The 17,681-nt window shown below is 44.0% G+C and overlaps 1 protein-coding gene across 4 annotated transcripts in view; it reads right to left on the minus strand.

The window, feature by feature from the left end:
* LOC8028301 (four and a half LIM domains protein 2) overlaps positions 1-17,681 on the minus strand; it is a 350,510-nt gene that overhangs the window by 175,901 nt on the left and 156,928 nt on the right. Inside the window, exon 1 of one of the 4 annotated variants that reach the window (XM_029982229.4) lies at positions 10,808-11,110. The exons of the other annotated variants lie outside the window; for them this stretch is intronic. Coding sequence (XP_029838089.2) covers positions 10,808-10,854 — 47 coding nt within the window. The 5' untranslated portion in view covers positions 10,855-11,110. Of the gene's footprint in view, positions 1-10,807; positions 11,111-17,681 lie in introns of those variants that run through there. 4 annotated transcript variants of the gene reach the window in all.

A 17,681-nucleotide genomic window follows, 5' to 3' on the forward strand; every position in this document is an offset into this window, starting at 1 on the left:
TGCCTTTCTGGAGGTAATAATTGCACCTCTAAATTGCATCATGCTGTATTATCACGTTTCCTTTGCAACAAACAAAAACTGGTTTTGAAAATGTTCGTTTTATTTCAAACGATGCATATCGCGAATCACTGATTTGTTGTTTAAGCTTTTTTTGTGATTTTCCTTTTAAGTTGAGTGGTGATTGAGACATGCCGTCACAATAAGAGTTCTAACCACCAATATATATCGATCAAAAAGTGTGTTGAAAACGGAAGCCGCAAGGCAGCGCGGATGACCCGGTGGAGATAGACCGCAACAAAGCGGGTGAAGGAGGTTTCAAGGCACGGAACACTTCGGCACGCCCAATCTGTGACTGGTGCCTTGTAATCTTACACTACTTAACTAACGTGCAATGGGGTAGATATAAATTATAAATCAGATCATGAAACAAGTCGTAAAACGCTCTTTTTCATGCAGTTCTGTCCGGCTGTGATTACCGTTCTTAACCACTTTATTAGGAAGCTGCTTTCTTTCGGGAAGGCATAATCTTACGCCTTTTTGCCTAAGTCTGTTCATGTAGCACCGTGGCACACAACAGGTGAAGTCCCCCGCTGAAAACCGTGAGCAAACACCCGATCAAGAGGTGGCGTCGCGCTGCCGCCGCAATTCTTGGTTAGGTCGGTCTATCGAGTCCAGAGACCGAACATGAAGACATCATGCGACATTTTCTGGGGCAAAACGTTTAATCGAAAGACTCCCTTGTACTTAGTGTGTAACGATGTCAAAGCTGCTGGCGCGAGCATGGGGCTTGATCTCGCAGATCATTGGCACGCATTCTCGCGCAAACCAACCAAATGATAAGGCCACGCGCTCGCGCCAGGAGCTTTGACAGCGTGGAGTACTAAATATGAAAGGAAATATAGACGTCTGAATCATGTCCGCACCGTCTACCTGCCCGCAAAAGCGCACTGTCGGTAAATCACAATTGATTTACGGAGCACACCTAGCGAATGTCAAGGGGCCGGAAAGAAGGCTCAGTTTGAGAACGCGATTAGATCCGGGCTAATGAGCAGGAGAAATTCCTTATTGTCCTTCCGCAGGTTGCGTTTTCAAGCCAGCGAAAATCGAGGCTCTTCTTTCACACAAACGAGACCAGATTCTGTTTTACTTAAAGTCCGAACGCAGCCGAAGCTACAATTCGATGCGGCCAATCAAGAAGCCCCAAAAGAGCATCGCCAGGGCGCTCGTTCTCCTTGTGACTTTGCTAACACAGGCTAAACCAACCACGCACATAACAATTCACGAAATCTAGGCACATTCACCGTGCGTGATTGGTTTAGTCGATTATAGACCTTTCCAATAGGGTTGTGCGAATAGTGGTTCGAATCGAATAGCGCTGCTTCATTTATAGCCTTGACAATGCAAGGGAAATCCCAGACGACCTGTTCTTTTAGCAGTCCAGAACCTAGGAATGACGCTGCGCTATTCGGCTCGAACGACTATTCGCCACAAGCCTACTTTCCGATAATGACCTTTTGCGCGCTGCCATCTTTATCCACTCGGCTGCGGAACGCGTGCTGAACGTGCGCTGTAGCTTTATTCTGCGGAATATCAGACGGCGCGCATGCGCTCGTGACTAGGCATTTTTGGTCAGAGTGAAGAGTTGGAAGGGTCTAGAGTCACTGATTGTTCCCAGAGTAAAGAATTCGCTTTAGTCGGCTTACCGGAAGTCAATCCCGCAGAATCAAGTTCCAATTTGCTAGTTTAACCCATGGCGGAAGTTATCACACAGCCATTTTGAAGGTGGGCACAAAACAACACAGGACTGAACAAAATGTGCGTTAATTTTCTGTGTTATTTTTTTTTCTGTTTCTTTTTAATTGGAAGCGGTTGCTTCTTTGATTCGCCAAAGAAGACTGACGACTCCTTTGCTCGCTCCTGTTGCGCTGATGCCACGTTTCAAACTCTAAGCCTCAGACGCTAAGCCTAACACTCGACTTCGATGTGTTTCGAAGGAAAAACAAATTAATAAAGACAAACCAGTGCCGGTACGGGCCAGGAGAGTGGATTGAAGAGCTCACACGAGAACGAACGCTGCACTGTACGCGCTTCGCTTCGACCGCACAGGGCAGCGCCATATTGAGGTTGAGTTGAAGCACGACTGCTGCGCCACGACTCGGTTCTGAAACGAAGCTCGGGAATTTCGGTACTCTGGGAATATTCAGTGACTCTAGAAAGGTCTATACGGAGCGCACGTTCGTCTGCTTCTTTTGAAGGTGTTGCGGTTACCTCAGAACTCCGAGCTCTGATTGGCTTTCATTGAAGGATAGTAAGTAGATCTTAAGGCAGCTTGCTTTGAGGTCACCTGCCCACTATCCTTCAATCAGAGCCCATCAGAGCTCGGCGTTCTGACGTCACCGCAACCCCTGAAAACGAAGCGGACGGACTTGCGCTCCGCATAGCATGCGCACAAATAGGATTAGCGCCGTGACGATGCACTTTGAGCGCTGCTTGACTGTACTCGATCGGATCGTCGTAGTATCGACTGCGGTCGGACTTAAAAGGGAACGAAGTATAGTATCGGGACACCGAGCGCCACGCTCAGTGTCCCGATACTATACACTCTAAAACTCTAAACATTCGGAGCGTCGGCTTTCCCGCAAAGCCTTTGGAAGAGCAGATCGCTGTAATCTATGAAGCCCGCCCAATGACAGCCTGAAAATATATGTAGACCTTAAAATAGAAAGTTTGTTCTGTGGTACTGAGCATGGTAAAGCGTCGTGTTCAATGTTACAGCGCAAACTTATTCTTTATTTTTCCCTGGTTCAAACATATAAGAGGTTCGTCATTCGCCCAGCTAGCTTCGGTATAGATTGTAGCGATTTGATGTTCAAAGGGCTTTGCAGGAAACTAGGTGCACAAAATTTGGTAGGTTGTAAGACTTTTTCCTGAATCGAGTTCATATCGCAACTCTGAAACCAGGTGATTCTCTAGGCGTCAACTTTTGATCGACTTATTCGGCCGCTCGCGCAATGAACCAACGCTTGATCTTTCTAATATATGTGATCGCGGAGCTCCTAGATATGCCGAGTTTCAGAGAAGCAACGTATTAGCCATATTGTTCCTTTAAAGCATTGTTGCCGGTCAACTGAAACTTAATCCAAAAACGTACGAAACGCTTTTTCGCCCTCTAGCAATTCTAAAATTGTCCGCAAGAACGCAAAATGATATCTCTTGAGCTTCTTAACACCAATATCCAAACCTCGGAAAGTCGCATTTCGAAATCGTACTTATCGGCAATCGCGCCAGCTCGGCACTAATAAAGAAAATGGCGGCGCCGATAAGACAATCGGTGGAAGGGGGTGTCGGTACTATGAAACCTAGAGTATTCAATGGCTCTGGGCGAGAGTATTTGTGCGATGGTAGCATCTTGCAAAGTACCGGGATCATACTTGTAAGTTCTGATACGTAGCTGCTGTATGCATCACAGTTGATAAGCCACTCAGTTCAACTAACGGCCGTGATTTCCGTTTTCTCAGCATATCACTGGCAGTGTATCGCGATTTAATCTTCCGTTTGCTGGCAAATGATAGGTAATATCTGCATGTCTCTTCGATGGTCCAGAGGTCTCTTCATATGGAGATATGAATGGCGATAGATATACCTGCTTAGGTAGGGCTCACCCATTGCCTGTATCTTTTTATCTTACCGAAGATAGTGATAATTAGTAAGATTATGAAAACCTCACATTTCGCTGTGGAGGGCCGTGTAGTCTGATAATTAAAACCCCATTCAGTGTTGCCGAGGTTGTGACCAGTGAGTAACATGACACTACGGAAAGTTGTTTACGCAGGTGAACTTTACAATCGTATCTTGAAGTATAGTCACATAATATTACTTGGTCATATTACCGAGTTATATAACCTTTCTTCCAAAAGCAATAGGTGGAATGCATTGGGCATTATGAGACTCCATTTATCAGTCAGGCGGAACGTTAGTGAAAGCCACGGCAATGCAACTTTCGTTGAGCAGAGTGACATGTCCTGCAGGTTGAACAGACAAACTTCTTAATCTGTGTAAAAGTAGCGCGAGGGATGCCAATGGATGGGACGCGTTCTCTGTGTTGCAACAGACGAGAGCATGACGACACGGCTCCGGAAGTGAGCCATCAAGGCAGCTTGTTCTTGTGGGAGCTCGTGCGTGATAAGCACTTCGTGCGTTTGCACAACCATAATGTTATTCTTGTCGATCGTGTATAGGTAGGGGATCATAGTTCAAGTCTTCCTAATTGTTTTAGTCAAAGCAAAATTTGCGCTTATTTTCTACCCAAAAATAACTGAGAGATGGGGCGCGGCGGGTGCAAAAAGATTTGTAAAAAACAGTATTATCAGACTCTAATATTCAGACACTGAAAGTATTACCCTAGAAAATTTATGTCCATCTACGAGCACGCTGAACGTTAATCATTGAATTCCGCAGACCGTGCCCAGTGATCTATAAAACATAAGAAAACGGTTAGGCACCAGAATTTGACATGCGCAGAAACACTAGGATCTTACCTACAGTGTAAAACAGTGCTTCCATGCCTGAAGAACAGATCGACTTCATGCTATCTAAACACTCAACGTGAAATTCGGGCACAAAGTCCCGTTTCCTCATTGTCCATGCAAAGAAAGTGCTTTTGAAAGGTTCACGCCTATTTTATCTATAATTATTTGCGGGAAGCCACCCGAAATTCAGAGATTGACCCAGGCCGTATTTCAAGCAAAAACAGATTCGCAAAAAAAAAAAAAAAAAAGTGCAGTATAAACAACGACATTAAACAGAATCGTCCCCACGTGACAACTTGAACCAGTAGCTTTTTTTTTTTATACAACTTTTTTTTTTATTATTATTTGCGATGAGTTAAAAAATAAAAGAGTAAAAACTGAACCTCCTGTCACTTGTATGACGAATAAACTAATGTGGAATGGTTTTATCGTGTTTCCTTTTTCTACCTGGTTTACGCGACACGTGATCATCTTACATATACGCAGCACAAAAACCTATATTTTTCTAACACGAACAAGCCACCCTTCGAACACATTCCGAACCCCATACGGAGTATTGACAGTGCGTCTTGGATTGATGCGTTGCTCTTCTCCTGGATACTACGATACCCAGGAGTACCCTATGAACCAGAAAATGAGCATTTGTCGCACTCACTGCTTGGACTTTTTTCGGCGGTACCGGGCCCTCACAAACGATGCCATTGGCACTGGCAATTCCGGAAGAGTAGTCTCACTTCGTCCAGCAGAACCTCAACGTCACAACATCCAAGGTGCACGTAGTGATGACGACAAGGTGCCTTCGCCGCAAAGTACCAGGACGTGAATGCGTCTCTCTATACTGGCGGAGTAGCGTCCAAACACCGGTTCAGCACGCGTCCGGTGCTCCCATTCAGTACCTAGCGGTTCGTTGTGTCGGAGAACGGCAACAACTCTATCGTTCTTTTCGAAAGCACCGGCCGCCGACGCGCAGTGACTGGATCCTCGTAGGTACGCGGGTCACGCCAACTGCCCGCGCGCACGTTTCTTCTGGTGTTCTTGGTGCAGCTTCCGAACCGCGAGCCGTTTTGCGGACGTCAAAGTTGTGGGATCCCGGACCCTGCCGCCACCGATTCCCTCCTCCGCCGCAGCCTCTTCTTCTCCTTTGGCCGCCTCTTCTCATCGTGTTTCTCTTCGCTTCTTTGTGTTCTGGTCGGCTCCCGGTTTCCTAAGTTTAGAAACCGAGCGCTTCGCGCGGGCGGAAGAGAGGGAGAGTGTGTGTGTTGGATGATGGGGCGTGCGGTAAAAAAGAAAAAAACTGCAACGAAAAAAAAAAAAAAAGACGAGAAAGAAGTAGGAACCGTGTGTCGTCAAGAACTTACTCAGGTGAAACCCGCAAGGGTTTCTACCATTTTGATGACTGATGAGCGGGAGATAAAAAAACGCCTGGAAGCGAAATGAGACAAAGCTCTCTTGAATCGCATAATCCTTATTCCGGCTTAAGAGGTCTAGGCAATAAGCCGGTAAAAATGGGTACACAACTCAACATGTCATCACATCCGAAACTCTGCGATTATTTTATGCAGCACGACATAAAATGTTGAATAAAACTGATGTTAGTTTATTAGCGCAGTTGTTCAGTACCATTAACATACTGAGTGACCGTACATGAACATAATTTCTTGGGGGGGGGGGGGGGTTCAAGTCAACTGTCTTTCTTCCAAAGTGAACAATGTATACGTTTGCATTGCTATTTAGGTGTTTTTCTGGTGAACGACTGTCTCAAAGCAGCGGAAGCAATATTGAAGTGCGCATTCATTTCTTATTTCACACTTTCAAATTGCGAAACAAAACTAACGACATTGTTCCGGCTGCTTCTTTTCTGACATAATAAAAGTATAAAATAGCTAGTATTATGTTGTTTCTTATCTAGGAACAACTTACGCTAACACGGTTTCGCATCTATCACGCCAATTTTTATAGCGCCTATCTTATGAGTGAAAATATCTGTTTCGGTGTTAGTACAGGGACTGATAATGCAATCAGTCAAGGAGCCAATTACGTCTGTCCAACAACACTAACCTTGCAGAAGACCCGTTTCGTCGGTCTAGATAATATATTGGAAAAACCGTATACGATAGCGACTTAGAAGAGTGATATCAGGTGGTACACAAAAGGTACCCGATGTCAAAAGACCTGCGTGAAATGCTCCACGACAAACACCCAGTATTTTCCGCCCAACTTTCAAAAGCCCCAGTTTCAGAAGCCCATGACTCGAATCTCCCATGTTAGGTGGCCGGGTCCTCAACGTAACGGCGTGGCATTCTGCTTTGAACTAAAACACAGTAAGCGTGCACGCGTGCTTGTGAAACGTAATCATGCCGTATCTGCGACTCAGCTGAAGACCAACTAGGTAAATCTTTCCGTTTTTTCAAGCGAGCGCTATACGCATTTACGTACTGCGACGCTGAAAGTGAAAACAAACAAAGAATATTAGTCACTGGTTAAGGATCTAAAGTTACAGCTTTTATCACTAAGTATTGAATCAAAGATTTCGCCGGACCTGAAGCATGCACGGATTCAGAGTCCCGACGAAGTGGGTTCTGTCACAACTGTTAGCTGATAGCTCATGGCTCCCTACCTATCACAGCACCAAGCACCACTTCCATTCTCCTTACGTCGTTCCAAAAACCTTTGTATTCATCTAGGTACATAAAGTCTATACTTCTGCGTCTTAGCTTCCTCCACAACAGTGGAGTGCGTCTCTGGTGATCCCGACTTATGCAGAAAAATTTATTTTGTTGCTTCTTTCACTGAAAATACCCTTTGTAGACCCTAACATATTAGGTCAAGACACGGAACAATGCACGCTGGTTGAAGAGCGAAGAGGGTGAGACGGGGGCAATGGTGACGGGACTTTTGGCAGGCCGAATACAGGACGAGGTAATTGAGCATGGTGTTTTCGAAACGTGGGGCTAGTGGCGCGGGTCGTTTGTGACAGAAATTTTGGCTGCAAGGCAATCGTGCTACAACCATGGTATCATATTATGCGAGGTCACTTTTGTTTAATTCATCTGCCAAACGCACACTTAAAACCAGGTGTAGCGAAAAAGACTTAAGTCATTCGTAACTGGACTTGCAAGAATGGGATAGTAGCGATTTCCACCGGACTTACACCTCTTAGATTATCCCGCAAGGCCTGTGCGATTTGCCCTGACATATCAGAGATACTGGCTAAATGTATCGCGGTAACTGGAAAGGACAGCTGGTTCCGCATTCTTTACGACCTTGGATTCGAATTATTGCTTTTTGATTAGGCATACCTCAGTTTTCTTAAAAGTGAGGAGTAGGCTTCGGAATGTTTCGTGCCAAAAATAATACTAATACTAATACGTGAATCAAACGGGTGTCGAAATGAATGCTTAATGGGAAACTAGAATTCTCTCCAGCATGGGACTTGATAGAGCTTACGCGGCTACCAAAACTACGTCGTGTTATCCTTTCCACATACCGTATTTAAATACATAAATCATTCGACTCAATCATTCGACAAGTGAGCCTTCCTCTTATAAATAAACTATTGTTCACCGTTAGCGTAACTGATTAACTCTGAAAAATTCCACCGTGATGCAGTTATTTATCCAGAATTAGCACTCAAGGAGACTCACCAAAATAGCAATTGAGCGTCCAATTGATTCTGCTACGCTTCCCAGTTGATACCGATTTTTATACACCCAGCTAGGTGTCTCACTTGTATATAATTTATGCTCCATGTTTATTACATATTTCTACGTTGTTTGATGCAGTCATGATCATATAAGAACACGTACTCAGATCCGTCAAAACTTTATCTTGTGGTAACGAATGAAAGTTTCGATGGCAGTCAACTATTAAAAAACAAAATGAGTTGTTTTTATTTGTGTGCCAAGACCAAATGCAAAAAAAAACTGTTTCCTTCAAATAAGAGCTCTTTGGAGCAATGCCTCCTTTGACATATATGTATCAAGGAAAATAGTTGTAATCACCAAATCATGGTAGAGGAACCTACAAATTACTCAGTTCCAGTGTTCGAAGATATTTTTATATACGTTAATGATACCTCGACAACAAAAAATGTTGTTAACGTCGTATGAACAAGCTGAATTACACCAAAGTCTGAGAGTCAAAATTGTAGGTTTAATCAACATGTGTCAAAAAGTTTTCAATTGCGAGTCGTATATCAAATTTCAAAAGAGAACGTTATGTATATGTTTCTATCAAGTGCTCCTTTGGCTCGCAAACATTTACATGTTTGTTCCAAAGCCCAGAGCGGAAGTCGGCAAATGCAACATCAGTTACCCCTTATCATGTACCCATGCACACGACACTACATACACATACACTTCTTTAGGAGGTTTATGGTGTTTGTAACTAAAAACCCGGGAAAATGCCCATGTTTTCTTTTTTTTCTCTTGTCGCCCCATATTCAGCAGTGTTGGTTATGTTCTTCGAAAATGTGAGCGAGTTCATGCTTAAAACAAATGTAACATCACAAGCCAGGAGAATGCACTTTTCAGAAAAGGCATGGGAAATTACTAGGCAATTCCGTTGCATGCGTAACACCTTCTATCATCACAAACGTTTAGCCGAAACTCTCACTGCACTCTTCATCAGATAGTTTAACACGTATCATGTTTACACTCGATAGTTGTTCCTAGAATTAAGCGATACTACCGCCACTCAGGCTGTTCTACCGGCGATCTCCCTCAGTGCACACAGGTGGTCGAGTACATCCTCGCCTACCGCTCTGGTCAAGTGACCTCCCCCGTTAACCAAGCAGCATCGAGCTTCGTGTCCAAGCTTATCGGGTTTCTCTTATCATGCTGTCAGGCTTCACTTATCATTCACGAAATGCTGAACAACTAGCCAAAAAACGTTTCACGTTGAAATTGAACATTGCAACATATACTTACACATTTTGACGAACCGCCTTACAATTAAAAACTCGCTTTTTTAGAGGCGTACATTCGGGCCAACTTTTCAAAGCTCACACCACTAACAACAGTGTTTTCGAGTTTAGAAGAAAAACATGCATCGCGTGGCATTCATCCGCCATGGCATATCCTGCATTCCCAAAGCCAGCGCATCGCGTCGGAACAAACTAATGTAAATGTAATCGGTCGTGCGTACAAGCACCGGCAGGAATCTTCACCCGTACAAATGGGGTTACTCAATAACAACTGGTTTCTGCTCACGCTATACAAAACGAGATCTGTTGGAGTCATCGTGCCAGTGCTGCCTGTTTCATTAAAGTTAGCAAGTATTTCCAAAAATTAAATATAATTCCAAATCACTGACATTTGTAGCACACATGTTAGCTAAGCTATTGAAGTTTGCACAATTGACTCGGACCCTTACCCAATGCCTAAAAGTGAGATATAGTGAAGACCCTCGAAACTATGTGAGTATAATTATTCACGCCTTCATCTTTCCAGAGACTGTAAAAACCTCCGAGTGCGAGCTCATTGCTTTCAAAGGCGACGCAAATACGCACGTGCTAACGCAAACGGAGGACAGGACCATATATCCGGAATACCAGGAGAAATAAAGATGTATTACTAATTTGAAATATCACTAAACAGAAAGGAAAACTGTGCACCATCCATCCCTAGACTGATAGCACAGTCAATGCAAGAAACGCAATCTCGTTATCTCGTAGCATTCACCTATATTACAACGATATATGTTGTGGAAACCCTATAATTAACTCTGCATTATCTTGAGCTTGTACAATTGCTTTTTTTTTTTTCTTCTTGCCCCGCGAAATGTGTCAAGTTTGCAAGACTCTGTCTATGATGATCGCCCACGTTATACTTGCAGAAGCGAACGCTCAGGTATTCGTGCAAACGAAACCTCGGTCAAAGTAACGCGTGCACAGTCATCTCTCGTTAATAAGAGCCCCGTGAATATGAGTAACCTGCTTTACAGAAAAAAGTTCTGGGGACGAAACTGAATAAATACATGCATTTTTATCACGTTATTACGAAGGACTTTCATTATGGCCGGTTTGGGGGAGGGGGGGGGGGGGGGGGTAACGGGGACGTATTACTATTACCGAGACATGATTGGACACTCTAAGAAATCTGTAGAGTCTACTTTCCCGCAAAGCACTTGAAAGAGCCAATCGCTTCATTCTACGCAGGTAGCAGGGCGAAAGGCGAGGCCGAAATTAAATTCAGTATTTAAAAGAACAGTAGACACTCTGGATTTCTTGGAGTGTATAAAGCTCCCTTCCCCTCTCCTCCCTCGAGTCCCGGACTCACTCCAAGACTTCGTGAGCGTAGAGCGGGCACTTGAACCGCACCGACATGGCCACTCTCGAACCCCAGTCACCGTGACACCACCAACCACACAACAAGACACAGTTGTCGACAATTATTCTCGGCACTCACGGAGACAGAGGCACGGTTCACGACGCCGATCGCTACACCACAGACCACCACCACACCAACCACTACCACCAACCACGACCACCGACGAGCACCGCGTCACCGCGCAAATCCCATCGCAGGCAGGCACGAGCCGACGACGCGCGACAAACGGGTACAATCGCTCACCAACTCGAATTGACGATGCGTCGAGAGCTCGCGGCGGTCGCGTCGAGTGCGCAGCTCCTCTATCACCGGAAGCGGATACAGGACGACTCCGGGTGATTGGGAGCGGCGCTCAGCCGTGCGTCCGACCCCAGTCCGAGCTCGGGCCGACGGCGAGGACCGCGGGCTCGTGAAACTCCTTCTAGATGGCAAGGCCAAAGTGCTGCACATTCAACGTCATCTAAAAGAGGCAGATGCGGGACGTTCGGCTAAGACGCGTATCTTCACTGGTGTTAGGGAAGGCATACGAGTCTGAACCGAAAACTGAAGCAGTACTCGTATCCAGTTGGCGGCCCGGGTTTGCCTCTTTTAGCTGACGTTAAAAAATCTCAGCCTTCCGGCCCCTCTATCCAGCAGGTGTTAGCTCGTGATGGTCGGTCCAAGTTCGCGGACGGGAAACACGTCGGGGCCTTATCGCCGCTTCAAAGTGGGCGGCCGCCGGTCTGTGGTCGCGAAGTACTTGTGTGATACACACGCGGGAGAGCTTGTTTCTTGTGGCTTCGATGCCATTTTGCACTTAGAGGCGGCACTGTACTATCGCTATCATCGGCCGATAGCGCGACGGTGTAGAAACCTTCCCCCCTTTGTGCGATTGGTGTGTTTTTAACTTCATGAGTGCCTGGTGTGTAAAGGAGCTGACTATTAAGGCCGGCCACTGGTGATAACAAAAAATTGCGAGGATCAATAAAGGTTGGAAACATTCTAGCCAATTGCAGAGGATGCTCCGTATCTAAGAGTTAGCGGACAAACGCTTACCTATCTTCTTTCGCGCACATCGGGACAGCTATCTTTATGAAGCCCAACGCCAAAAATAATGTAAAAACTCGCGCCTTCATCTAATCATCTCTCCCGAAATAAATATCAATAGAATTCCCATAGAGGGGAAAACTTATTAACACTGCTTTTCTTGTTTTTAAAGTATACTGGAAACTTTCAACTCAGGTCAAAATTCGTTTTGATTTTTCAAACAAGTTGTTAATGCATAAAATATTTATCATTCATTTATTTGTATCCCAAAGTTGAAAAAAACTGTTAAAGGATTGCCTTAGTGATAAAGAATACGTTACCAATCAAATGTTAGCCCAGTCACTAACATCGATCAAATGAATAACGTTGTAAATAAACGAGAACGAAGTTACACCGAGGAAAAATGATTTTGGATGGTACATGAGAAGAACAAAGACGGCATAAAACTAATTTTAAAGAAAGAACATCATACAATTACAATGTAAGAATCGGAAACCGAAAAACCTTCGTATATATAATATTTAAATTAGGGATACATTTTTCCGGGTTTCAATACGCCTTGCAAAACACCACAATATATGCGCAGAAATGCCTTATCTTAAAAAGTAGTCATAAAAAAACACCAGGTGGAAGAAGATAAATATTTTCCTCATCCTATGCTCGTTATCGTGCGTTCAGAAGGCCACAATACTGCGTATGTATGTCGTTATAACGCAGTCTTTTTTAAAGCGCAGCTCGTATTCGCCCGTTTCCGGCTTGAGCGGAGTCGCCGTAGCCGTTGGCGTCGGCGTCGGCGTAACCGCGCGGTGCATTATGGGTCAATTTTCCCCCTGTAAATTTAGCGTAAAATTTCTCCGCTAAAGTTAGCGGAAAAATTTCCCCGCCAAATTTAGCGGAAAATTTTCCCCGACAGATTTAGCGGAAAATTTTCCCCGCTAAATTTATTGGAAAAATTTCCCCGCTAAATTTAGCGGAAAAATTTCCCTGCCAAATTCAGCGGCAAATTTTCCCCGCTAAATTTAACTGGGACAATTCCCCGCTAATTTTAGCGGAAAATTTTCCCCTCAATGGGAGGCAAGCAGGAGGAGCCTACCCTCCCCTCCTTACCCTCCCCTCCTCCTCCTCAAAAGCTGCGCCTTAATTCGGCATTACAGGGAGTTGTAAACGACTTTCATTTTTTTAAATAAACGGTAGGGAAATAACTAAGGAATATATTTCCTGCTACAATTTTGCTGGCTTTAGGCTAACCCATAGTGAAGAAGTCAAAGTAAAAATAAAAATAAAGTTTTAACATGTAAATTTAGTTTACAAAACAAAAACAGGGCCAAACGATGGTATTTTCAGCCCGGAAAATAGAATGTGCTTTTGATCGAAATAGTACTTAAAATTTCCATAGCCTATATGTCGTTCTACAAAAATACCGTCCTGGTATTTTCCGGTCCTCCTTTTTATGTAAAGCCATTAAATGATCAATTTGAGGGTAATAAAAATTAAATCTAATAAAATGTGCAGCTAATTTGGCGTGTTCTAATCCCCAGCCGATTTTCGAATCGTCTTATGAGCATCTGTTCCAGTTCTTTTGAGTTGTGCTCGCACCTTCTGTCGATATTTGTATCACCTAACAGTATACGTTCGAGTCTCAGCCATGCCAGATATAGTCACACATTTAGGCGACAATTTGTAAACACTTCAATTCATTACGCCCATTTATATCCTCGAAAACAAAACAAAATTCGAGATGCTAAGCTTTCCACATAAAAGCACGCAAAAATAGATTGATTATGGATGTTCTTTTTGTTTAATTTTTTGTTGTTTTTTTTTGCAAATTTCACTTTAGTACATCAGAAAAAATATGCGTTGATTTAGTCATTGACACTTCAAGAATCTGAGGGTGTGGCGAGTGCCAAGCACCTCATTCTGGTTCGAAATAAAATACTGCAAAAGAGACAAGGACAAGTAGACAGGACAGCTGCGTTATGTCTTGTCTACTCGCTACATCCTGTCTACTAGCGCCTGTACTGTGTACTCCCCCTTATCCATGTGTTATTTTATTATTTTATTATGTACCTAATTATGCACCGACTAGCCCAGCAATGTACTTTACCATCTTAAGGGGGAACACTGGTCTTGGAGCTTTTTTTTTCTTATTTTATGACCAAACTTAATGAACCTGCACATGCTTGTTCAGCTTTTCGTGCTGATTTCATATATCTGCTCATTTTCTCGGTCAGCAGCATTGTCCTTAAAATAATTAAAACTTGCCTGCCTTTGTTTGGAAAAACGATAGAAAAAAAACTGCTCAACAAAATATTCTTTTTAACGGATGGCTAGATACTACGAAGTGTAGAGAATACAATGTTGGAAGCACTTTTAAAATAAACTCATTATTAGAGATTTTACCACACATTGAAGTTCAGTGCTCAATGCCTGTCTAACAAGTAATATAGCAAAAGATCAAATAGAAATTTTTCTAGACTTATATTAAAAAATCTGCTCTCAACATTGTATGCTTCACACATTTAGCAACACATTTCAAGAACGATTATATTTTTATCTGCTGTAGATGCTGAGATATCCCTCCTGTAAATTTTCAACGAGAGTCCAAAAATTGTGTTTTGTGAAAACAATGTTTTAGAGTCAACTTCAATGCACATGCAGCCCACATAGATATTATAAATTGATTTATAGCTCAAATATTCATTCACGAAATTATAAGCCTGGTAGATTCAGAAGAACAACAGCCATCGCGATTTTCAAAAGAATGCAGTTTTAGGAAGTTTTCGGCTTCAAAGACCCATGTCCCCCCTTAATAGGACTCCGCAGTCAAAGGGAGGGCTGGGTCAACCGATAAGAACGCCTAAATTCGGATCAAGAGATAAGGGCCTGAATATTATTATAATTCAAACCCTGCTGGTTCTTATGCTTTGTAGTCCATTGTAAAGCCTTAATTCGTCCAAAGTGAGAATGCGCATCTTTGTATGGGATCGCCGGGCAAGCCTCCGTCATTATTGTTGGAAGCCAATCCAATCAGATCTGCTCGTTTAATTCTCACCAACTACCGCCCCACTGCACGCGTCACCGGCACGGAAATTACCCAGTCATTGCCACCCTTCTCCTTCTCTGAAAAACATTTCTCGTCGTTGCTCATTTCGTAAAATTCATTTTCATAGCTCAATCCTGCACGGCCCATTGACCACCCCACGTTTGTGTTTCTCTTCATTCATCTTTCGATCCCCACCTCCCGTACATTCCAGGACTGGAACCATCTTTCCGGGACGATTGCCACCACCACGCACTCTAAGTTTCTTTTTGTTTTCCTTTTTTTATAACTGCCATTAATAATCGTTTGCTCGTTGATTGTGCCTAACCTGTAAATTGTGTTTTGTGGTCGTCAATGTCTGTTCCTGGTTGCCCCTCTGTAATGCCTTCGGGCTCTGAGGGAACAATAAATGAAAGTGTAAGCTTTGGTGCCTGTTCGTGCCACGCGCAGAAAGCATCACTGTAAAAATATCCTGCATAGCCACCGAAACTTAAGGAACGCAGGGCGTGAAGAGACCCCGAATATCTTATTATAGCCCTGAGCTAGTGGGGCTTGGCCATAAGCTTATTCGAATACCTAAACAGATATTATGAAACAAAAAGCGGGATCGTAATATTTGGCAGTGACCTCTACCTTCAAAGTCCTACAATTCTTAAAATGCATTATACGGAATTGGTGAGAGAGTTAGTGAGGAAATCGGTGAGAGAATTGGTTTGGCACGTGACGTGAATTTTCCCGCTAAATTTACGGGGGAAACTCAATGGTTGTACAGGTCACGTGACCACAGGTCACGTGACGTCGATTTTTCTCGGAAACTTTAACGCGATAACTTGATTACTATCTAGGTCACAAGACGGGAATTTTCCCGCTCAACTTAGCGGGTAACTAAATTGGTGCATCGAGCACGTGACGTCAATTCCCCGCTAAATATAGCGCGGAAACTGAGTTGATGTTTGGGCCAAAGGACGTGAATTTTCCCGCTAAATTTAGCGGGGAAACAGTGTTGAGGTATAAATCACGTGACGTCAATTTCCCTAAGGCGCATAGGTAACATGACGTCAGGTGACGTCACGCGACGCCACTTGCCCGGCGAATTCAGCGGGGAAACTAAATTACTGTATAGGTGCCGTGACATAAAGTTTTTAGCTAACTTTAGCGGGAAAACTGAATTGGTGTGTGTGTCCCGTGAGTGAGGTCACGTGACATCCAGGCTCCCGCTAAATTTAGCTATGAAACTGAATTTATGTTTAGATCTCGTGATATTAATTTCCCCGCTAAATTGAGCGGCAAATGCACGGACGGATGGACGGTCGAAGGGACAGCATTTTGGGATTGGGGGTGAGCGTGAAAAAGCGTTTCATGCTCTAACAGGTCCCTCCTTGCGTTCCTTAAGGTGTCGGTGACTATAATGAACCGCGCTGATAACGATCGGTCCCTACCACAATCGCAGAGATGCCATAACACATGTACACGGCATGCAAGTTCGTCTGCTCTTCGCGCCACTGGTGTGTGCGTTTGTTTACCTGCAGAAAATCTCTCCCGCGATTTTGTTTCCTCCGATGACGCCGCTCGTTTGACTGCCTAGCCATTGCGCGTTCCCCGCGCGTTCTCGATGTTCCCCTTTGATTGGCGAGCCCCGCTTTGCGTCTCAATACTCCGAAGGCGGGTTGTAGATCAATTGCTCACCGTAAAGCCTCCGACAGAGGTCATGGAAATATGCGGATACGACAGACCGAGCATTGTTCCACCATTCCTCAATAAAATATATTTTTCTTTAAACGCGCCAATGACGTCTGTTAATGAAAGCGATGCGACACGCGCGGCACCTGTTACTGGTTCAAGCAGCGGCCTCGCAGTCTCGAGTCCGTGAACTTGTCCCACATCTGGGGAGAAGGTTGCCGCGGGAGGAAGCAACCCGGTGCCACACGCTCGCATTTTAGCCCTAATGAGGGCACCCGGCCGCAACGGTATCTAATCGGTCGCGGCGGGCAGTCACGGCTCAGGAAACAAAAAGAGAACGAAGAAAATGAACGGAAGCACCACAGTCAGGTACTCGTTCGGCTGCCGTACTACTTATCACCGGGTCGCCGTCCATTTAATCTAGTAATAATCTGTCTGCAGATTTTTGTTTAATTTATTTCGGTATTTTTAAGGCCCTGAGGCATTACACAGGAGAGTGGGACAAGACAAATATGGAATACAAACAATATACAAACACTCGAAGCCAAGCACTAAAAACGCGCATAATAAATAAAAAGTGTGTAAATAAGTTTAGAAATTATAGAATAAGGAAAACAAACGGGGGAAAGTATTAGCATAAGTAAGCAGTCCCCGCACTTTTAAATAAACTAAAGTACGATATGTTTACCAATTGCGCGGGAAGTCGGTTCCACAGTGAAGATGTTCTGGAAATGAAAGAGTTATGATAGAGTAAATCAATGAGGAGTTCCGACTTTAACTTGATGACCTATGCGCGGTGAGAGGAAAACAGGATTTAATATGAACTTGTTTTTTAGTGAAACATTGGAATGATACATTTTATAAAAAAAAAAAAAAGACACAGGCGAGGTATTTTTCGGTGTAATGAAAAAACAGGAAGTGGTAAATCAGTTTTCATGGTTGAGACACTAGATATGCGATGGTAGTAAGTAAATATAAAACGGCCACCACGATACTGTAGGGCTTTAAGATCAGCGACGAGAGTTAAGAGACCCGGATCCCAGATTGCTGCGGCCTAGTCAAGTTTGGAATGGACAC

The sequence above is a fragment of the Ixodes scapularis genome, unplaced genomic scaffold, assembly GCF_016920785.2.
Source record: "Ixodes scapularis isolate PalLabHiFi unplaced genomic scaffold, ASM1692078v2 PGA_scaffold2__306_contigs__length_199485367, whole genome shotgun sequence".
Lineage (NCBI taxonomy): Eukaryota > Metazoa > Arthropoda > Arachnida > Ixodida > Ixodidae > Ixodes > Ixodes scapularis.